Source organism: Leopardus geoffroyi, chromosome B4 (assembly GCF_018350155.1).
Source record: "Leopardus geoffroyi isolate Oge1 chromosome B4, O.geoffroyi_Oge1_pat1.0, whole genome shotgun sequence".
NCBI lineage: Eukaryota > Metazoa > Chordata > Mammalia > Carnivora > Felidae > Leopardus > Leopardus geoffroyi.
The window spans coordinates 54056127-54080979 of record NC_059341.1 but is presented as its reverse complement, the minus strand read 5'-3'; the positions used below and the strand labels follow the sequence as shown (position 1 = coordinate 54080979).

The following is a 24853-nucleotide window of genomic DNA, read 5'->3' as shown; positions in this document are numbered from 1 at the left end:
TGAAAGAAAATGGTAGGAGAGTACTTTAAAACAACACTGCTTAATAATTTTTATAAGGCACATTTGCTAAAACAATTATAATACAATCAACATTATCTCCTTGTTTTGGGTATACTTATAACATTACAGCATTCTAAACATTTTCCCTTCAAATTTAGACCTAGACCTTTTCTAACAAAGTAAATTTAAATTGATAATCACTTTATAAATTATTTATCTAAAAATATTAATACATTATATACTCCAGAGAGTTTAGCCCAACTACATTACTCATTTTTCTTTATTTTTTTTTTTTAATTTTTTTTTTTCAACGTTTATTTATTTTTGGGACAGAGAGAGACAGAGCATGAACGGGGGAGGGGCAAGAGAGAGGGAGACACAGAATCGGAAACAGGCTCCAGGCTCTGAGCCATCAGCCCAGAGCCTGACGCGGGGCTCGAACTCACGGGCCGCGAGATCGTGACCTGGCTGAAGTCGGACGCTTAACCGACTGCGCCACCCAGGCGCCCCTACATTACTCATTTTTCAATGTTTTCCCTTACTGTTCTTAGTCAAACTGTAACATTAACTCTTCCCGTGGAAAAATTCAAAGAATTCAAAATAATGGAATATTACACACTAGTTTGAGTGTATTTCTTCAAATAGTGGTAGGTCTCACAGGAGATGTGGAACAGGAATTAGTCCCAAATTACAGATTTTCAATCTGATTTGGGGGAAGTCACTTCACCTCTGAAAGCATAAAGGTTTTTTTAGTTTCTTTTTGATCTGCAAGATATTCCATTTGACTCACAGAGTTGTGGTGGGCAAAACACCATGAATGCCATGTAAAATGTGATGCTCACTATATCAATTATTAGGAAACTTGAAGATTAAGTAGTGAAAAGGAAATGACTTACATTAAGTAATGATTTCATGTTTACTTTTTTTTTTTAAGTTTATTTTTGAAGGAGAGACACAGCATGAGTGGGGGAGGGGCAGAGAGAGAGGGAGACACTGAATCCAAATAGGGCTCCAGGTTCTGAGATGTCAGCACACAGCCCAAAGTGGGGCTCGAACTCACAAACTGTGAGATCATGACCTGAGCTGAAGTCACACACTTAATGGATTGAGCCATCCAGATGCCCCTCATGTTTATTTTTTATATTTAAGTTTCCTCCTTTTAAATTACTGGTTATTACATTTTTTCTTAATTACTTACCGTTATCAGTTGTGACTGGCTGATTATGATGGTCTCTCGGAAAAGGCAAGGACTTTTTCCTCGAAATTCTAAATTCTTCCTGAAGGTAGATTTTCTTTACTTCACACATAGTTTCAATGTGAATCTTACGAGAAAACTAAAAGAAACAATGGTTACCATAAATAATACTTCCCAAAAGACTGATTTGGGTTACTGATAAAAAAAATTACAATACACTTGTAGAAACATATGGAAAATATAAATGAAAACACACTGGATGCCCCCATATAATCTTGTTTTCTGTTTGTGAAGGCAGTAAGAAGAAATCCATTCAGAACTTAAGAGAACAAGTAGTTGCACTAACAGGTAACACCAAGGGATGCTTTTTAAGATAAGCCTCGCTGATAATTACAAATATATTTTCTAAATATTTCAACTGTTAGAGAACTATAAAACCCTCTTGAGGGCAGATCTATGTTGATTTACTTACTATTATATCCCAGAACCTTAGTAAAGTACCAAGTATGTAGGAGATAACGTTCACTGAACCAAACTGCTGAGGTTCTCAGTTTAAAAATACCACTAAACTTGAATCTGAAGGTGCAGAAGAACTGATTTTGCATAATTTCTATCACAAAAGTGAGGTATAACATGAAGCCAGCTCCTCTCCAAACTACCTGAGGCTGAAACCATACAAAGTAATAAGAACTCCGTGTATGCTTCTTACAGTATTTACATATCATAGCCTTTTAGCAATTATTTAAAAACAAATACCTAATAAATGAGTAAAAGCAAATCATCTTATCCAATTAAGGTATTAAATGTGTATTTAGAATTTATCAAATAACCTGTAAAATATTATAATGCATAGGAGGTGACCTTTAAGAAAAGATTACTTTAAAATAGGACAGGTATATTCACTATAGAAATCTCTGTGCCTGGAGAATTAAAAAGAAGGGCAACAGTGTTTGTTTGTTTTTAATGTGTGAAATTTACTGTCAAATTGGTTTCCATACAATACCCAGTGCTCATCCCAAAAGATGCCCTCTTCAATACCCATCACTCATCCTCCCCTCCCTCCCACCCCCCATCAACTCTCAGTTTGTTCTCAGTTTTTAAGAGTCTCTTACGCTTTGGCTCTCTCCCACTCTAACCTCTTTTTTTTTTCCTTACCCTCCCCCATGGGTTTCTGTTAAGTTTCTCAGGATCCACATAAGAGTGAAAACATATGGTATCTGTCTTTCTCTGTATGGCTTATTTCACTTAGCATAACACTCTCCAATTCCATCCACGTTGCTACAAAGGGCCATATTTCATTCTTTCTCATTGTCACGTAGTACTCCATTGTGTATATAAACCACAATTTCTTTATCCATTCATCAGTTAATGGACATTTAGGCTCTTTCCATAATTTGGCTACTGTTGAGAGTGCTGCTATAAACACTGGGGTACAAGTGCCCCTATGCATCAGTACTCCTGTATCCCTTGGGTAAATTCCTAGCAGTGCTACTGCTGGGTCATAGGGTAGGTCTAGTTTCAATTTTTTGAGGAACCTCCACACTATTTTCCAGAGCAGCTACACCAGTTTGCATTCCCACCAACAGTGCAAGAAGGTTCCTGTTTCTCCATATCCTCTCCAGCATCTATAGTCTCCTGATTTGTTCATTTTGGCCACTCTGAACAGTTTTTGATGAATTAAATATCCACTTTGTCTTAAGGTAAGGAACTGGGCCAGCTGCTATTTGTTCTATCCTAGCACTATGGATTTTAAGTGACCTAGCAGTTGTTGGACTATATTTGTAACCAGTCTTCAACGAATGGTTCAAGAATTTAAACTTCCATCTACACATGTTTAATTAGTGTATGAACACATACCTCTTTTGTTCCTTTAAGATTCAAGCCTTCATGCCAGTCAGGTCCCAAGGCACTGCCCATATTGCCAGCACTACCTTTGGTTTGTCTTTCCTTTTTTCTTCCTGAAAAGATAAAACTCAATTCAAAATTCAAATGATATAAAAACTTCCAGGCAGAGAAGTATACTTGTGTTCTCAAGCTTTTAGGCAATGTCATGATTCTCATATATAGCATAAACTAACTTATCTGTATTGATCGTTTTAATATTTTGTGATATAGAGCTATAGAACAGGTAATTTTTCAATCAAGTGTTGAATATAAACCATACTACATACATGGTCAATATGAAGGGTGAGATCTGATAAAAGGTTGATATCCAAAATGTATAAAGAACTCCTACAACTTGGTAACACAAATACAACCAAAATAAAAAACAGGCAGAGGACCTGAACAGACATTTTTCCAAAGACATACAGATGGCTAACAAGAACATAAAAAAGTGTTCAAAATCACTAGTCAGAGAAGTACAAATCAAAACTACAATGAGATAGATCACCTTACACCTGCCAGAATGGCTTGAATCAAAAAGCAATAAATTACAAGTGTTGGCAAGGATGTAGAGAAACAAGATACCTCGTGCACGGCTGGTGGGAATCCAAATTGGTACAGCCACTATGAAAAACAGTATGGAGATTCCTCAAAAAATTATCAGAATTACCACATGATCTGGTAACTCCACTACTGGGAATTTACACAAAGGAAATGAAAACACTAATTCAAAAAGATGTATGTTCCCCTATGTGAACTTGCATAATTTACAAGCAAGATAAGGAATCAACTCAAGTGTCCACTGACAGACTTATGGATAAAGAAGATGTGGTGTGCATGTGTATGTGTACACACACATACACACAATGGAATATTACTCCACCAGGAAAAAGAATGAGATCTTACCATCTGCAACATGGATGGACCTAGAGGATATTCTAAGTGAAATAACTCAGAGAAGGACACGTACCGTATGATTTCATTCATACGTAGAATTTAGGAAACAAAGAAAAAGGAGACTCAAAAAAACCCACTCAAAAACTGAGAACTGGGGGTTGCCAGAGGGGGGGTGGGTGAAGGGATGTGTGTGTGGAACAAGGGGGATTAAGAGTGTACTTATCATGATGAGCAAAGTAATGTATAGAACTGTTGAATCATTTTACTGTACACCTGAAAATAATAGAACACTGTATGTTAATTATACTTCAATAAAAATTTTACAATAAATGCAGGCAAGTTAAACTAGAAAAATAATGAAAAAAAAAAAAACTCAAAACACAGCAGAAGCAGACTCAGATATAGAGAATAAACTGGTGGTTGCCACAGGGGAGGGAACTGGTGCACAGGATAAACAGGTGAACGGGATTAAGAAGTATGAACTTCCAGTTATAAGTCATGGGGATATAAAGTACACCATAGGAAATATAGTCAATACTGTAATAACTTGGTACAGTGACAAATGGTAACTAAACCTACAGAGGTGATCACATCATAATGTATAAAAATACTGAATCACTATTGTACATCTGAAACTAATATATGTGAGTTATAATTCAATTAAACAATTAGCCAACAGTTTTTAAACATTTTGTCAACTTTTAGCACCCTCAACACTTACAGAATTTTTTGAATTTTATAAGCCAAAGAAGTTAAAAATTTTAAAAAGCCTCTTAAATAAAAATCTAGGTTTGTATTTCCTTTTTAACTCATTGCTTTTTTTTTTTTTTTTTTTTTGTAAAATTACCTAAGGTGCTGTCCAGTTGTACCATCTGTTTGCAAAGATGCAGATGGGCTGGTTTTAATTCACTTTAAATTTCCAGTCTTAATTATTCACAGTTTTCATTAAAAAAAAAAAAGGTCCTGGATAGGAGCTCCTAGATGGGTCAGTTGGTTAGGCATCCAACTTTTGGTTCTGTCTCAGGTCATAATCTCAGGGTTTGTGGGCTTGAGTCCTGCACTGGGCTCTGCACTCACAGCCAGAGCCTGTTTGGGATTCCCTTTCTCTCTCTCTCCTTCCCTATTTCTCTCTGCCCCTGCTCCATCCGTGCTCTCTCCCTCTCAAAATAAATAAACTTTGAAAAAAAAAAATCCTCGAAAGTCTAAATCCTGTGTATGGAGACAGGAAATAAATATTATCTATATATCTCTCAACTGTAGTATTTTTACTCCATGTTCTTATAGCCTTTTTCTATACGGCTAAGAAAAGTTTCATCTGTGAATTAATGAATAGATGCTATACTTACCTTCAGTTGTATATCTGGTTCTTTTATGTGCAATTTTAGCCTCTGGTTTTTCAGCAATGAGCTTTGAAGTCAAGAATTCAGCTGCACCTGCATCGAAGAAAGTATTCCCAATGGCTTTGTCTTTAATGGCCCAAATGACTTCACAGCCTTCAATTTCATACCTAAAAGGAATAAAGTTACTCAGAGCAATTTAAAAAGTCTGAGTAGGAATCTTTTTTTTTTTTTTTTTTTGTAAATAACAGTTTTCTCCAAAGGCAAAAGAAAGTGTTTTAAGGCAAACAGAAATAAGGAAGAATGTAATACTCTTTCAGGATAATAAGAGCTAAAGTAGAATAAATAATAAATTTATCCAGTTTATTTTAAAGAACATAAAAATGACAAGCATGTGTAACTGAGTATCAAATAAAATTTCATTACAATGAGCATTACTTCTAAGGGTTCAATTTCTCCAACAGTTACTATACGAATGTTCCCCACGGTTCCCAGGAGTGAGCAGTGCTTTGTTGATGTGGTTATAGTGTAATCAATAATGGATGAATGAATCCATGGTATATGGTTACAATATTGACAATAGCATACTCTTTGGTAACAAATATTTTGTGTACTCAAAGGAGAGAATCAGAGTTATTAACTACAATTTTAACTTTGTTATAAAGGAACCATTACCCTGCAATCCCTTCCCTTCACCTCAATAATTTCTAAGCCATTCAGCCAAAGAAAGATCCGGTTCACAGAAAAATCAAGAAAGAACAGAATGGCCATGGTGTGTACAGGCCATCACCACTAATGAGACAGCCGGAGCTCCTGGGGATCTGCTGTTTTATCTCTACGTTTAGTCACAGAGAATGTGGTTTGCTTAGTATTCATTTCACTAAGTCCCTGAAGTCCATTATATTTTTCTGCTATTATTACTTGTTTTGGTACAATTGATGAACTGAGACCATCCACGATAAACAGGATACATAGTCATCCCAATTATACTAGGACTTTATCAGAACCTATAGAGGTAATAAGAGTATTATGTGTTAAGAACTTTTAACATTTACTTATGGTACAAAGTACTGCCATGTTTATTTCACAGACTGCTATAATGTAACACATTAACTTCTCAATAAATAAATGATTCAAACTAATCAATAAATAAATGATAGAAAAAAAGGTTTAGTACATCTGATTTCAGGTCACCTGACATTCATGCTTTGTGACAACTGCTCCCTTACCGCAGAAAAAAATATTTAGTTACTAAATTTCAGATTATTTGGTGAATATTCTATGTTGCTCAGATCACATAGGATTGCTGATGAGCAGAAAGTAGAATACACATTCAGTAATAAATTTCATATTTTAATTTACATATAGGCACATAGTTATTATGAAACACTTTCCTTAGTTTTTATTGAGAAACTCCTCTACCATTTTTTTAAAATTTTAAAGTAATATAATAGTATAACACAGTATCAATATAGTTTAAAATACTAATGCTTGACTAGTAGGCCACAATTATAAGTAACCGCGAGTAACATCTATACACGTCCTACCTCACAAGATGCCCTTAGACTATGAACCATGCCCTCAGCGACATACATAACCATGGAGGTAGTATCACATATATAGTAGAAATACTTTAATTTTTTTTTTTTTAACATTTATTGATTTTTGAGACAAAGAGAGACAGAGCATGAACGGGGGAGGGTCAGAGGGAGACACAGAATCTGAAACAGGAAATACTTTCATTTTTAAAACCACTTTTAAAAAATAAACAGTGAAGTATTATGGTTTTTTGAAATCATTAAAAGAATGTCTGAAAAGATTAACCTACACTAGTAAAGAAGAAAACAGAAGTAGTAATTGAAATAAAAGTACACTGAAGAAAATCAGCATTAGCCTCAAGGGAACACAAGGGCTATTAAAGAGCAAAAAGGGTTTGTATATAGCATTTTTCACCATGAGATGAAACACCTGATCATTCAGTGGACCTAAGCGGAGACAATCGCATTATATGCAGCCTTTCTTAAACTATCAGAGTTTATTCAATACAAAATTATAAGCTTTGTCCGATTAGTCTTGTATCTCCAACCTCAAGAAAATGAGGAATAGGATTACATGTTTTAAGACTGAGCATTTCTGAATGCAAGAAAATTTTCCAGTGTAAATAATAATAGTATTAAATTACACTTTTGGTGATAGCTGATGGAGAAAATTTGTCCTGTGCCTCCTTCTTAGACCTGTGTGATTTTGAATCTCCAGTTTTTTTCTCTGTTCTCCATACAGTGCCATAAATTTCATAATTACAAGAATGATTGCCATCTCTAGTACTCAGGCAATCTAGGAACTCTTAGAAGCTTCCACTGGGAATCACTATCCTGTCAAAAAGAAGAGCAAAAACCTAGTCTGCGAATAGGAATGGACAAAGCTTTGGCAAATTCATTACTTTGATTCAAATTTGTCCTCTTTGTAGTTGGACTCAACATTCTGCCCTAAAAATGTCCAGACTATTCCATCTCAGCCATCCAATGGAAGATAAAATCATAAAGAAAATGAATGCTCTGTAGACCATAGCAGGATATTTATTCCTCAGTGTTCTTTAAACTTGAAATATCATTTTAAGATAGTATTTCACATTAACTGATGGGTTCACATTTTTCAACTTCCAAAAAAACAAGAGCTGGGAGTACCACATCTTGAAATAGGGAGTCAAACACACTGTGGGTTTCATGGGCCCAACAGGTAGCATTATAAATGAATGAAGCAGGATGGGTGTAAACAATAAAACGGGTAGATACTGTGACTAGAAATCTCTAAAGGTGTGCACATTTAAATTGTTTTTCAATATAGTACATGCCTACCAAACACATGTATGGATCACATCTGTCCAGTCACCTGTGACCCCTTGAGACCTAAAACCTTCCCTAAACTCATGTTTTACAATGACATTTCTACAACTATGAATTCCATGAAGCTAAAAATATAAAATGGATTTTTTTCTCCTTGAAAATCTATGAAAAACCTGTTCTATTTATCTTTGAATTTCAGAACAGGATGTTTTCTAGTCTGCCAACAATTATGAGTCATAGTGTTTAAATGATATTTAAAAATATATACTTACACTAGTTCAAGTGCAATGCCACCATTCCCTATGATCATTATTCTTTTAGCTTTAGTAAGCTGTTTCTGAAATTCCTATATTAAAAAGAAAATGAGATAGTGTTTTGTAATAGTGGGCAATGCTTGAAGAAAGGCTTCACTGATAATATTCTTAAAATTGTACGAATTTTACCTGATTTACAAAGGAACAAAAATCTCACTTTCGCACTCTGCCAGGACACACCCTCCCAATATTACAAATGTTTTCCTCTATCTGTCACACAAACTGCCTTTATAGCAAGGCCTCTTATGATTTGACTTTTTACGTCATTACATCTAAAGTACTTCAGAATTGCAGCAAGAGGCACCAGCTCTAGTTCATCACATTCCTAACTACTTGATCAAACCAACTTACTAACATGACACTGATCTGTATACATACAGGGTTATTCCTTTTCTTCTAGTCTGTCAGTTGGCACTTCCCTGGACTCACTCAACACCGAAACTTACAGGAATGAGAAGCACAACAGCTTGGTGGTTAAGAGTCCCTGGAGTTGCTAACTTCCCCCAGTTAGTAACTTGGCCAAGTTGCTTAACCCTTCTGTGCCTCAGCTTCTTCAATATAAATGGAAACAAGAAGTGACTGTATTTCATTACGTCTCTGTAAGCATTAGGATAATGTAAATAAAGCTGTTAAGAGCAGGCACGATAATGTCTAAATTAAAAAAAAAAATGCTACTTTCTTATCATAAGACAATTAATTGATGGCTCTACCCCCCTCTTCTGCCCCCTAAATAAAATTATCACAATGAGCTTAGGGAAGCCATGGTCATTTTTATGGCACTTTTGAAAGTACACAATAGTCCCACTGGATCAGGATGACATCTCAATAGCTAAATTTCCTCTTCCTACCATGTCAAGTTACCATTTCTATTAAATTCACCCAAAAACTTATTGTAATATTCAATAAATAATCACTGAAACTGACTGGCTTAAAATTCTACCAGAAAAAAAAAAAAAAACATTAAGTTAATTTCAGTCAGCCTTTCTCTGAGGACAGTAAATAAGAAAGATCTGTTAAAAGCACTGGATGTGGAGATGAATGGCGTAAGTTTATATTGTACTTCTGATAACAGCTATTTAAGTATAGGTAAATAATTAATCTATTGGAGTTTGCTATTTGTAAATTGGGAGTAATACTGTCACACAGTATTATCATAAGCAGTCAGTGAATTCATGTATGTAGGCAGCCTCGCTGGAACACAGCTATGCTCATGGTTTGTAGGATCGAGCCCCATGTTGGGCTCTGCACTGACAGCACAGAGCCTACTTGGGATTTTCTTTCCTTCTCTCCCTGCCACTCATCTGTTCACACACACACACACACACACACACACACACTCTCTCTCTCTCTCTCTCTCTCTCAAAATAATAAGCTTTAAAAAAGTTTTAAATTAAGAAAGATTGAAAGAAAACATCAATTTCAAGAATATAAAATATCATTAGTATACATAAAATTATCACCTTAGGGACAGAACTACAACAATAAGCTACAGGTAAGACAAAGTATTATGACTGGAAACCAGGAAGAGCTTCTTGGCAAGAAGGGTCAATAAACCCTGAAACCCTGCAATAAATTATCAGAAGTTGTAGAAGGTTCCACACAGTTTTCACCTTACTGGGATAGTTTACTATGGTTCTTGAGCAGAACAATAAACCAAATGAATTTTTTAGTTCTGGGATTGTCATGATTCTGGACCACAAAGATCTTCTGAATAATAATTTCTTTGCTAAGGAGTACAGTAAGTTTGGGATATGCCTTACCTTTGTGGAAAAACATTGCTACATTATTTAGGCTACAAATCACTATTCCCAATCAAAATACAGTAATGAACGTGTGTATAAGTTAAGTTATAATCTTCAGCTTAGTCATTATATCTGGGATAGTGCACAATGGAAAGAACGCAGAACATCAGCATGGGACTAAAAACAGGAAAAATTATCAGCTACAACCAAACTGAAATTGGCAATAATAAAACATTATAACTATTTTCTGGTTTATGGGTCACAAAACAAACCTCTTCTGTAATTTAAGAATTAACAATGTAAATGGAATACTTTGATTCAAATAAAGGAAGTCTATGAAATATTCATGTTCCTTTCCCGTGGCCCCATCTCAGAATGTTACCTGAGCACTGTCTGTATCGCGGATTCCTAATACATAAGGATTTCCTTCACATATCAACTTTGGCTTAGCTCCAGCACACAGACAGAGTTTCTTATATACATGCTGACTGCCATCTCCTGTTAAAATGCACTGTAAAAACAGGGCAAGGAAGGTGAGAGGAGAAACATATTTATACATGGGTACAGTTTCATTTTAAATACAAAATTCAGTAAGACAAAAGCAAAAAAATACATTAAGGTTGCCTCTTGGTGGCACTCAATACGTTGTCACAGCAATTGCAAATCAGAGTAAACATGAGAATGCATTCTCCAACCCAGTGATTCACCATCATTTTAGGGCCATGAACCATTTTGAGAATCTAGGGCAAAACAGTCTTTCTTCCCTGGAAAAAAAACATACATTCACACCAGATTTTGCCTAAAACTTAGGGAATCTTATTATATTCAGGGAGGTATGTTGACCTCAGGTTAAAAACTAAACATTCAGAAATTTTTAAATCAAGCATTCTGATCATATTATACCTGAGGTAGGCCTTAATATTTCTGATCTCAATGGAAGTTACTGTAGGAAGATCTAATAATTCTAATGGCATCATACCTTAATATTTGTTATGGGTACAGAGGAGTACAGTGCAGTAAAAAAGGTTACATTAGGTCTTCTTAATCTAAAAATATTAAAAGTGTTTGGGAAGCTTGGGTGGCTCAGTCTGTTAAGTACCTGACTCTTGATTTTGGCTCAGGGTCATGATTCCTGTGTCATGGGATCAAGCCCCATGTCAGGTTCTGTGCTGAGCATAGATTCTAAGAATCTCAATATCTCAATCTCTCTCTCCCCCACTCTACCTCCCCAGTTTGCACGTGCATGCATTCTTCTTAAGTACAAATAACAATCACCTAACCACAAACAAATGTTCTTTGGGGATATTTTCATATTAAGTGAAAAACATATTAACCTTAAATCCTAACATGTACTAGCTTTTAAAGTCATTTATATTAATTTTTAATAATATTATTGAGTCTAAAAATATGTATTTGTGATTCATTGTTTTTATTCTTTAAAATCAAATGGAAATCTGCACATAAGTAGGAGCTTTTAATAAGCATATATGTATGTGTATGTATATATACACACACATGTGACTATGACACAAGACTTTGTTGGAATGGTTTAGAGATTAACACTGTGACATGTGTTTGACTTATAAAACATAGCAAATCATAAGATAGCACTTGATACCCACTGAGCCATTGGTTACCCACTGTAACTCTTCAGCTGCATAACAAATACATAAAACTGATAATTCAACACAGTATAACGCATACAGAAATTCTATGCAGTTCTTTCTGAAGATAATGTAATGTGGTGGGAATTTTATCTGACAAACAGTAATTAACAGACACTGACCAAATTTAAAAAATAATTTACATTTTATGTTGTAAAAACAAACACAAAAACTCCTTTCATTGGCTACTGCTAAATTTTTGGAAGTAGACATGAAGATAAAACACACAATCTCTAATTCATCAAAGAATATAAAGGACAAATAAGAGAATATAGACATGAGCTCATACAGGACACTTCAAATGGTAATGGGTGGCATTCGGATTTATTCAAATGCCCTAATATAAATTCCCTCACAATTTATTAGTCTACATTTGAGCCCACCTCAATTTACAAATTAATGGACATGGATGTTATATAGGATATGTACTACTGTAAATGTTAGAAATTTATTCCAGTTTTGGGATTCAGATTTTTTATTTTTTTCTCATAAAATTTAGTCCTTTTTCTTATTTTTTTACTGTCAAATTATTTGTGTTTCAAATGTATTATGTATGTGTTTTCTCCATAAGGGTGAAAAATTAGAGCTGCTGTAGAGAAACAACTAGAAACCCTACTTCTCATCTTGCCTAAAGCTCACCTGAGGATATTGTTAATCATCTGACAACATGTTTCCTTCGACTGCCTTATTCATTCCCACATCCAATGGGTTACTGAGTCCTGCTAAGTTTACAGGAGAAATCTCACTCATATCTGCGCCATTCTTTCCAAATACACAGTTCTTGTCTTCGTTCAGACCTTCTATCAGTTTGGACTATTGCAACCACCTTCTGGTTTGGTTGCTGGAACTATCACTCACTCCACCCCATTTCATCCTCAACATTGGTATCAGATCTGTCTTCCTAAAAGAATATATTACCATCCCTGCTTCCACTTTATTTCTCCACTGACTGTAAAATAAATCATCTTGGCATGATGTAAACAGCTCTTCACAGTCCTATTTGTTTGCCCTAGTCTGCCAATCTCCTCTCTTTATCTCCACCACAGTACCTCTGACGATGTTATTCTTTCACGTGCTGCTTTTCTTTGGGTTTCTGAACAAGCAACCTCGTTTTCCTACAATGTCCTTAATTAAGAACTCTTAATTCACCCACCTTTTAAACCCAGTTCAAACATTTTCTCCTTCTGTGAGGTCCTCCAAAATCCCTAATATCAGAGCTTTGATAATACTTCAGTGACTGTGCTTTTCACATGTATATAAAATTAATACATGTGCATGTCTATATTCCCTATGACAATGAGACCTCCCAGGCCAAGTTCACTGTAACGTTCCTGTTGTATCCCAGCACTTATTGCAGTGTCCAGAACACAACAGACACTATGTAAATGTTAATGCTAATTTGAAATGTAAAACCTAAAATGTTAAATCAAACTAATTATATAATCCCAATAAATTCAGAAAAAGTATAAATTTTCCTAATAAAAAGAAATCAATGTTACTAAACTTTATATGCTAGGAACCTTAGTAGTGGTGGGGGTACAGATGGGTTCAAAAGAAAGCAGGGAAAGCTCATCAATATTTAACAATGGACCATCATTAAGAAAAACATCTTCTAGGGATGCTTGGGTGACTCAGTCAGTTGGGTGTCCAACTTCAGCTTGGGTCATTATCTTGTAGTTCGTGGATTCGAGCCCCATGTCGGGCTCTGCACTGACAGCTCAGAGCCTGGAGCCTGCTTTGGATTCTATGTCCCCCTCTCTCTCCGCCCCTCCCCTAATTGTGCTCTGCCTCTCTCTCTCAAAAATAAACAAACATTTAACAAAATTAAAAAAAAAAAACAACAACAACTTCTTACATGTTCTTTACTCTTCAGTTGCTTTACTCCAGATTCTATAACCTTAATGTTGGGAAAGCGATTTTCTAACATGGTATTCGGTTGCTCTTCAACATCAAATTCCTCCAATACTTTAGAAACCTGTATTAAATCAAAAAGGTGAAAATGTAAATTTTGAAAAAAATATTTCCTTTTAAGAATTTTAAATAATGAAAATATTTTCATTTCTTTTCATATACTACTTAATGTTCATAAAACAAGAACGTCGGCCAACTGTACTGTATACAGTGAAAAAAGGGCTAACTCGCATTTTAAGACTTGAACTCAAATGACAATCCTACCGCTGGGGCAAGTCAGCCAAGTAACTGCACCTTAGTTTCCTAGCCTGGAAAATGAGGGCTAACTCTACTTACTTCTGCATATTTTAATTGCACAGCTAGTCTGTTTCTGTATCCTTATAGTTTTCTCTACTTACTAACTTTATTGTGATCTAGTCTTTGGACTCTTTCCTGTTGTCCAAAACCATCAGCATCCTCTTGGATTCACTTTTCTTCCTATGCAGCCAAGACTCCATTGTAGATCATTTCGTGTTTTGCCCACTTATATTTCCTTGCTCTCTTGTCTTTAACCATTAATTACCCTGAAAACTCACAACCACAGATTGAACAACCTGCTTTCTCCAGTCCTATACCCAGTATGCAGTGGAAGGACCACACCTTGCAGACTAGTATTTGACCTCAGCCACCCCTTCAATACTACTTGTAAGACCTACTACATGGCCCTACCAGTTCTCAAACGTTTCAGTCTCAAGACTCTCCCTTTATATTCTTACAATGGACTGAGGACTCCAAAGAACTTTAGTCTGTGTAAGTTAAACTCAGTGATATTTGCAACTACTAGAAATGAAAACTGAAAAATTTAAAACATTTCTTAATTCACTTAAGAATAGATCCAATACATGTTAAACAGATATAATCTCCTTTTAATAAGAGTAACTTTTTTTTCCAAAACAAATTAAGTGAGAAGAATGGCAGTTTTGCATTTTTACAAATGTCTTTAATATCCGGTCTTAATAGATCTGCTTTTGCATTCAAACTGCTTCCATACTCTGCATCTGCATTCAAACTATTGCAGTATGTTAATTTGGTTAAAATTTATGAAGACAGTTCAGGCTGACAGAGATGTGCAGCCTTTTTAGAGAATTGTATATTCTTCTTTGATGTTATACTAAAACTCAACAAGTGTGGTTTCTTAAAGATTAGTTGCAGTGTAGAATTTGAAACCGTTATCAAAGAATTTTTCATACCCTACTACTGTGAAATCTATTGGTCTATCCTGCACTTTGGATCGTGTAACATCACATTTGTCATCTGGACAATAGGAGTTCACAAAGTTATGGAGATCTTCCACATGTTAATTTCAACTCAATACAATATCAAAAACCACATTCATTATTGTCACCAACAATCTCATCAGGAAAGTCTTTAAGTACCGTGAGCCTCACAGTGAAGAATAGGAGTTTTCCAAAATTCTTATATTGGCCTAAAAGCTCTAATTTTGTTATCCTGGCAACAAATACTGTCACTTGTTTTCACTCATTTTCCAAATATGAAATTAGTTTGTCAGTTGTTCTTTCAAGTAAAATTGGTATTCCACAAAAAGGGTAATTAATTCCTCTTGCAACTCAGCAACTGCACAACTGCTTTTCCCTCCTAGCCCCATATGTGGAACAAGTGCTTTATGCATACATCCCATCTCATCACACAGAACATTAAAAAGACGTGCACTGAAGAGTCAGGATTTAATAAAATTACCATTGTTTACTGGCTTTAATTTATTTCACTGAGTGCCTGGAAGTGAAGAATACAAGACCACTAGTTCAGTTTAGCCACCAAGGCTTTTTTAAACCATCAGTGTTTATGTGTCAATGTAGTGACAAGAGTAACATCAGAGTAACATCTTCCAACCCTTGGTGATTTTTCTAAACGTTCACCATTCTAATGCTTCCAAAACACATTCTATCCTCAGCACTCCCAGCAAATCACTTTACTTCTTGGCTCAAAGAGACTACTAAGAACTCTTATGACTTCTTTCCCACCATCTATACATTTCCGTACTACAGTCCACCTTCCATGACCCATTTCTACCTTTTCAAGGTGAATCCAGTAATCTGTGCTCTATATGCCATCATCTCTCACCTCCTCAGGACTCCTTCCTTATTATGTACTCCTTGCTTTCCTTCATCTTCAGCCTTTCCTACTGGTTTCTAAATCTCAATAGGTAAACACGCTAACGTGTCTTCCACCTTAAAAGAATAAAACTCGGGGCACCTGGGTGGCTCAGTTGGTTAAGCATGTGACTTTGGCGCAGGTCATGATCTTGTGGTTCATGAGTTCGAGCCCCACATCGAGCTCTGTGCTGACAGGTCAGAGCCTGGAGCCTGCTTCAGATTCTGTGTCTCCCTCTCTCTGCCCCTCCCCTGCTCGTGTGCTCGCTCGCTCTAAGAATAAATCAACAGTAAAAAAAAAAAAAAAAAAAAAAGAATAAAACTCAACTTAATGCTAGTCTTCACGTTCTCTATTTGCTGCCACCCTATCTTTTCTCCTTTTGCAGCTAAATTTCAAAAGAGAAAAGTTTATCGTTACTGCCATTTTAGAGTTACCCCCCACTAATTTCTGAAAATGGTGTAAACTGTCTCAAAGTCACCAATAATTTACTAGATATAGGCACTTTTGAGTCATTATCTTACCTGCTATCCTTGGATCTGACACCACTGACCACTGCACTTAATTAAACTTTTGCCATCTTTGGCTTCAGGGAAACAAACTCTTCTTCTCTCATAGTTTTCCTCTCTGACTTAAGACTAATAAATAGGGTGCCCATTTTCAGGGCTTCCTTTCTCTTTGATCTTCCTTTAAATGTCGGTGTTCCATAGAACACTATTATTGGGCTCTTCTCCCTGGGAAATTGCAGCCAATGCCTATGGCTGAGCTGGTACTGAGACAATGATGAATACCAACCTGTTATATCTCCAATTCAGTGTTCTCACCTGCTGAAAATACTCCAAAAGTTTGGCATCATCTAAATTTTGGATAAAATACAATTCCACATCATAGCATACAAGCCCACCATGGTCTGCCCTCTGACTATTGGATCAGCACTGAATTTACATTCCAGCAGAACTGAAACCTATTACAACATATTATATAGTCATATACTTTCATCACCTTGGCACATGCCTGCCTCCATTCAACCTCTTGCAAACATGGCAAGACCTACTTATTCTTTCAGTCTCCGTTTCAATCCACTCTCCTATGTAAAGCCTTTCTTGATCTCAAAGGCAGGCTCTGACACTCATTCACAATATATTTATAAAAATAAATACGTATATATTGCAATACAACCGCAATTTTTTTTTGCCACTATAAGGATAATTACCACATTATAATGATAACTTTGTCTTGCAGATTTGTTACCATTCTGAGAAAGTGCTACTCTTTAACCATGAGGGTTACAGAGCCAACCTGAATTTAAAACCTATCTATACACACCTTGGAGATTTACCCAGCCTCACTGACTCATTTACCTCATCTGTAAGTGGGGATAATATAAGAACCCACTTCATAGGATTACTTTAAGGATTAAATAAGTTAATGTATTTAAAACATTTAGAAGAGTGTTTGGTACATAGCAAGTACTCCATAAGTAACATGTTATTATTAATCTTTTTTCTCCTTTAGAAATTACACATGCCATGAAAACATGTTCTTTAACATTAAACAAACAATACCTAATATAAAATAAAGTGTCCCTCTTACTCTTCCCTAAATCTCACACTACCCCACTACGACTGCCATCCCCCAACTCCAGAGATGACCATTAGTGACTTTTTGGTGTATGTTCTATACTTTCAATCTGTCTTCTGGGTGCTTAGCACACTGGCTCATACGTAATATAGATGTTCAATAAATGATAAAAAGGATGCAATTTCCTACTTCTGAATATTAAGAATAACTGACATTTGCACAATGTTATTCCAATTCATTTTCACATATATTAGTATATCTTAAACTCCCAACCTCCTTCAAGTAAACAAGGAAGATACTATCCTAATATTAGAAGTGAAACAACTTAGATACAGAGATTTGCCAAGGCTACACAGCCAGTAAATAACAGGTAGGCCTAGAATCCAAAACTGTTTTTCTTCTATTATACAAAATTTACAAAATCAGCAAAAATTTAAGTCAAGTCTTATAACTCTGGAACAGTCACACTGAATTAAGTCTTCCAGAAAAACACTTATAAGACACAGCCAAACATCTTTCTCTTATGTATGTGCTCCTAGCCTATAATTGATTTTTTTTTTTTCCCATTAGAGATTAATAGCCACAATTTGTTCTCTAGTTCTCCCAATCCCTTAAGTCCTTTGGCCATACCTCAGTAGTAAGATATCTTACATATCTCTAAGAAGGTTATAAAGGAAAAACATATCACACTAAATTACCCTTGGTCTTAGGGGTTTACAACATGAGAAAGTTTTATTTTATTATCAGGATCTAAAAGAAAACTTGTATTAAAGACTATAGTAGTATTCTTCACTGAAGTATGAGAAGAAATACTTCAGTAAAGTATGATTTACTTAATTTTTTTGCATAGCCATTATAACATTCATAATTAGAGCACTATAGTATATACATAATTTATAGATATGTAAATATACGTATATTACAAGGTCAGCCAAAACTTTTTAACAGGTGAGGTATCAGATCAAAAATGTTTAGGGGCGCCTGGGTGGCGCAGTCGGTTGGGCGTCCGACTTCAGCCAGGTCACGATCTCGCGGTCCGTGAGTTCGAGCCCCGCGTCAGGCTCTGGGCTGATGGCAGAGCCTGGAGCCTGTTTCCGATTCTGTGTCTCCCTCTCTGCCCCTCCCCCGTTCATGCTCTGTCTCACTCTGTCCCAAAAATAAAAATAAAACGTTGAAAAAAAAAAAAAAAAAAAGTATTCTCATTTAAAAAAAAAAAAAAAAAAAAAATGTTTATAGATCACTGTTCTATAACACTAAGACCCAAATGATCTTAGACTCCTAATGCAATGCTATAATGTGTGTAATATAAATTCATGGAACTACAAAGTGTTCTGAGATGCTTATTACACATCTGAAACATTAATTACCTACAAGTGTAAACTTAGCTGAGAAGTACTCTTCTGATATGCAAACACACAATTTATACACACACAACTACTTATAATAATTACATATATGTATTGGTATTCATATTTACATTTGCAAAGCATTTTTCCTCAAAAGAACTTTATTTAAAAATTTCTGAAAAGTAACTCTGAGTGGGAGGAAAAGATAGGAAAAACAAGACTAGGAATTCAACATCAGTTGGGTGCTTTTGGTATTTAATATAATACTTTTATTTATTTATTTATTTATTTATTTGGAGAGCAAGAGCAGGAGAGGGGCAGAGAGAGAGGGAGAGAGAGAAACATAAGCAGGCTCCACCCTGCCAGTGCAAACCCAATTTGGGGCTCGAACTCACCAACTGTGAGATCATGACCTGAGCCAAAATTCAGAGTCAGACCCTTAACCAACTGAGCCACCCAGGTGCCCTGGTATTTAATATAATTCTAAACTTTGAGCTTTGGTTTTAAAATGACCATCAAAAGAACATTTATCATTTTAAACATTTAAAAACTATAATTACACTAACTGCTGGGCAAGTTACTGAAATTACAAAAATATATATGACTAAGAAAGTTATATAAAGGATTCTTACCTGCTTGAAATTTGTAACTGCTTTAATAACAGGAGAAGCTGTTACCAGGAGAATATCTTCTGATGGAAAGTGAATAGCCAACTTATTTAAAGAAAAAAAAATTGGGAGAAAAAATTTCATAAGTAACTTTAGGTATTAACATATGTGACATGGGGGTGAGATAGGGATAATGCAATTTTTTTTTTTTAATTTTTTTTTTTCAACGTTTATTTATTTTTGGGACACAGAGAGATAGAGCATGAACGGGGGAGGGTCAGAGAGAGGGAGACACAGAATCGGAAGCAGGCTCCAGGCTCTGAGCTGCCAGCACAGAGCCCGACGCAGGGCTCGAACTCACGGACCGCGAGATCGTGACCTGGCTGAAGTCGGACGCCTAACCGACTGCGCCACCCAGGCGCCCCGGGATAATGCAATTTTAATAATGTTATTATTAACCTAGAAAACTAAAAAGTCACTTTTCCTCATCCAAAGGTCTCCATTATTCTGTGTCTTGTTCCTATTTATGGGGTAGTAGTGACTAACGTTCAACTCTGATACTGATAAAATGTATAATACGTTTATAATAAACACTAACAAAAACCTCCTGAATAAGAAAAATGATATTATCCCTTACTATCTTGCATACCAATGTAAAGTTGTCCTTCAGAGAATGAGAAAAAAAATATCTTCCTAATTAACAGTTAAACCAACTTTTATTTCTTTTAAAATAGTATCTTCATTTCCCTTCAGTGGCATGAAATTACAGTAAATCCTTACTCATAAATATTCAGAATCTTAGCCTGACTTTTCCCAAGTGTTTTGGTACTCCTATTCTGCCTCTTCCAAATGCCCAACCAGTGTATACTCTGGAAAAACAAAACCATTTTAGTAGTAGCTTCAACAGTATTTAGAGGCTTAACTTGCTATTTTTTTCCATCATTCTCCTCTGGCTACAACTCTCTTTCACTTTAAACTTCTTGAAAGAATTTTCTTAAATCATACTCTGGTTCCTCAACCAATTCTATTTCTCCACCAATTTCTATTTCTTTCCCTACTATACTGTTAAAACTGAGCATGTTCAATCAAAAAAACAAAAATAAATAAATAAATAAATAACCAAAAATAATATTAGAATGAAAAAATGAATCCAGTAAAACTACAGGATACAAAATTGACATACAGAAAACGTATGTCAAGTTTCTGTATACTAGTAACAATCTATCTGAGAGAGAAATTAAGAAAACAATCTCATTTATAACCACATCAAGAAGAATAAAATACCTAGGAATAAATTAAACCAAAGAACTGAAAGACCTGTACTCTGAAAACTATAAGCCACTGATGAAAGAAATTGAGTAAGACGTAAATAAATGGAAAGATCACGCTCATGGATTGGAAGACTTAATATTGTTAAAATGTCCATACTACCCAAAGCAATCTACAGATTCAATGCAATGCCCACCAAAATAGCAATGGCATTTTTCACAGAACTGGAACAAAGAATCCTAGAATTTGGATGAAACTGCAAAAGACCCCAAACAGCCAAAGGAGAAAGAAGAACAAGGCTGGAAGTATTATGCTTCCTGATTTCAAACCACACTACAAGGCTGTAGTAGTCAAAACAATATGATACTGGCACAAAAACAGACACAAAGATTAATGGTATGGAACACAGAGCCCAGATATAAATCCACACATAGATGGTCAATTAATCTATGACAAAGGGGGCAAGAATATACAGCGGGAGTGGGGAAGTTTCTTCATAAATGTTGGGAAAATGGGACAGCTTACATGCCAAAGAATGAAACATGACCACTGTTTCATACAAAAATAAAGTCAAAATGGATTAAAGACTTGAATATAAGACTCGAAACCATAAAACTCCTAGAAGAAAACATAAGCAGTAAGCTCTTGAACACCAATCTTAGCAATATTTTTTGAGCCATTTTCCTCAGGCAAGGTTAAACAAAGCTAAAACAAACAAAAGAAATTACGTCAAACTAAAAAGCTTTTGGAAAGAGAAGGAAACCATCAACAAGACAGAAAGACAACCTACTGAATGGGAGAGGATACTTGTAAATCATACATCCAATAGGGGTTAATATCCAAAATATATTAAAAACTTACACAACTTACTATTAAAAAAATTTGTAAATGGGCAAAACTTGGATAGACATTTTTCCAAAGAAGACAGATGGCCATTAGATACAACAAAACATGTTCAGTATCACTCATGCAAATCAAAACTGCAATGAAATGTCACCTCACCCCTGTCAGATAGGCTATTATTAAAAAGACAAGAAATAACAAGTGTTGGTGAGGATGTGGGGAAAAGGGAACCATTGTACACTGTTTTTCAGAATGTAAATTGGTGCAGCCACCATGGAAAACAGTATGGACGTTCCTCAAAAAATTAACAATAGAACTACCATATGATCCAGCAATTCTACTTCTAGGTATGTACGGGAAGAGAACCAAAACACAGCTCAAAGAGATACATGCATTCCTATGTTCACTACAGCATTATTTACAATAGCTAAGATATGGAAGCAACCTAAGTGTCTCCTGATGAATGGATAAAGAAGAGGTGGTATAAATATATTCAATGAAATACTATTCAGCTATAAATGAAATTCTGCCATTTTTGACAACATGAATGGACCCAGCGGGTATTATGTTAAGTGAAGTAAGTCAAAGAAAGACAAATATTATATGATTTCACTTATTTGTGGAAAACGAAAAAACAATGCAAACAAAACAGACTCATAGATACAGGAAACAAACTATTAATGGAGTGGAAAGGGATTGGGGCTGGGGGGAAGAGGGAAAAATAGGTTAAAGAGATTAAGAAGAACAAATTTCCAGTTATAAAATAAATAAGTCATAGGGATGTAATGTACAGCATAGGGAATATAGTCAATACTGTAATAACTTTGTGTAGTGACAAGGGGTAACTATGCCTATTGAGATGATCATTTCATAATGTAAAGAAATAGCCAATCACTATGATGTACACCTGATGAATACTGTATGTCAATACTTCAGTAAAGAAAAAAGGAGCATCTTGACTTCACCTCCAGACCCTTAAAATTCACTAAATTTTTTTTTTTCAACGTTTATTTATTTTTGGGACAGAGAGAGACAGAGCATGAACAGGGGAGGGGCAGAGAGAGAGGGAGACACAGAATCGAAACAGGCTCCAGGCTCTGAGCCATCAGCCCAGACGGACCGCGAGATCGTGACCTGGCTGAAGTCGGACGCTTAACCGACTGCGCCACCCAGGCGCCCCAAAATTCACTAAATTTTTTTAAATATCACCTTATTTGAACTTTCTATAATATCTGATGATATTACCATTCTTTCCATCTTTCTTCTCTCTATATATTGTTATTTCCCCACTTTGTTTTCATTGCTATACCTGGCTTCAAAATTTCTTTATACCACTAAATTCACCTTCCAGTTGGCCTTCCAGTCTCATTTTAACCAGCTGCCCCTGCCCCAAACATACTGGAGCTAATCAACTCTCAAAATATTTCATTTGATCACATTACTCCACTGCTCAAAATCATCTCACTTCTTGCAAGTTCTGGCTAATTTTTTTTTTTTTTAATTTTATTTTAGAAAGAGAGCACAAGCAGGAGAGAGGGGCAGAGGGAGAGAGAGAATCCCAAGCAGTCCCCTTGCTCAGTATGTAGCCTGCCACGGGGCTCGATCCCACAACTGTAAAATCATGACCTGAGCTGAAATCAAGAGTTGGACATTCAACTAAATGAGCCACCCAGGTGCCCCACTTGTTAGTTATTAGCAAGACTTAATAAGATACTTCATGATGTGGTCTCTCCCAGCCTTCCCAGCTTCATCTCTGGTCACCTCCCCAAGCACCATGTTCTTTAAGCTTTGCTGCTCTCAGTAGTGCTTTCCTACCTGAGATTATATATCCTTGCCTCCCTTTGGACCATCTAGTTTTTCTTGTCCACCTGGTCAACTTTTACTCATTTTCTATACTGAGACAAAAGGACACCTCCCCCTAATTCATGCCCTGTCAACTCGCCAGACACCCTTAGGTTGGCAAACACACTGATGAAATGGTTCATTCACATGTCTCTTCCACTAGATTGCGAGTCCCTAGAAAGGAGGTACCATGCTCTGTTTGTGATTACTCAGCCCTTAGTACCGTACCTGGATAACAGGTGTTTCACTTGGTGAAAACATGGAAAATACACACCTAAAGATTAGAAGTTTGAAAACAATTCTTGGATTTCCTGCACTACTTCTGTGACTTCAATGATTGCTTACATTCACTTTATATCAACAAAACAATTCTTTTTGGAGTGTGTGTGTGTGTGTAGCCTGATTATTCACTATAATTAGAAAAGCATTCCCCAGCTGCTTTTAATCCCTTGTTGGTTGTTTTACAAAACATTACTACAGATGAAATCTCTTCTATCTTGGGAGTTCAAAGTATAGGAAACTACGTAAGGGTTTTTCAATTATTTACGAGGAACTAAGGACCTGGCATCTACCTGAAAGCTGAATTCAATCAGCTAATGAGCAATGGAGGCTGAATTTTCTGACCAACTATTTACCAGTTTAAGCCCTCTTGTCTGCTCTGGCATAACTAGCACCACAGTCTGGTTCAGTCAGCTTTGGGGTCCCACCTGCCTACAACTTGCTCCCCGCTCCTCTTCCCTAGGCCTAAGGCGAAGCTTGCGAGGTACCAAGAACTTCGTAGAGGGGCCGCCACGCAGTCTCTAACATTTGAAAACAAAGAGTACTGGGGCGGGGGGAAAGAAGCGGCTAAAGCGGAATCTGGAAGGACAAGGTCGGGGCGAGAGGGTGCCTTGAGGGCCACCGCCGCGGGGTCAGGGAAGAGGCGGAACTGTCGACGCGTCAGCCTACCTGCTCAGCACAGGTGACACCCGCGATGCCACCGCCAACCACCACAAACTTTCCCGCCGTCGAAGGAGGGCGCGCTGCCTCCATGATCTCAGACTCCTAGCGGTTTTCTGGCAACCGGTGGGCGAGCCCCAAGGGTTCTTACCCTGGGAGCGGAAGTCAAGCTGGGCGGCCACTTCCGGTGCCGGGACCTGATCCTGAGACTCTGAGCTACGGGTGCCCAGCAGTTCACACTTCGTGTCCTCGCGTATCCGCTTAGAGCCTCGTTTCCGCGGTAGAAAGACGTCTCTTTGATTCCAGGGTTTCGTTTTACTGTCAGCACACCTGAATAGAATTTTGACACATAGATATGATAAAGAGAAGACCAAAATAATAATAATAATGATAATAATAATAATAATAATAAATTTAAAAAAGAAAAAATCTAACAAAATTAAAGTAAAAAGATGAGTCGCCAAGAGAAGCTTGGCAAATTGTCTAAACA

General features: G+C 36.3%; 1 protein-coding gene across 1 annotated transcript in view; it reads right to left on the bottom strand.

Annotated features, from left to right (window-relative positions):
* LOC123591553 (pyridine nucleotide-disulfide oxidoreductase domain-containing protein 1-like) overlaps positions 1 to 24549 on the bottom strand; it is a 29749-nt gene extending 5200 nt beyond the window's left edge. The window contains exons 1-8 of the mRNA XM_045466019.1: positions 24373 to 24549; positions 19495 to 19575; positions 13732 to 13851; positions 10595 to 10723; positions 8429 to 8502; positions 5323 to 5483; positions 3053 to 3153; positions 1199 to 1334 (exon numbers count right to left, since the gene is read on the bottom strand). Coding sequence (XP_045321975.1) covers positions 1199 to 1334; positions 3053 to 3153; positions 5323 to 5483; positions 8429 to 8502; positions 10595 to 10723; positions 13732 to 13851; positions 19495 to 19575; positions 24373 to 24456 — 886 coding nt within the window. The 5' untranslated portion in view covers positions 24457 to 24549. The remainder of the gene's footprint in view (positions 1 to 1198; positions 1335 to 3052; positions 3154 to 5322; positions 5484 to 8428; positions 8503 to 10594; positions 10724 to 13731; positions 13852 to 19494; positions 19576 to 24372) is intronic.
* Between the last annotated feature and the right edge of the window lie 304 nt (positions 24550 to 24853).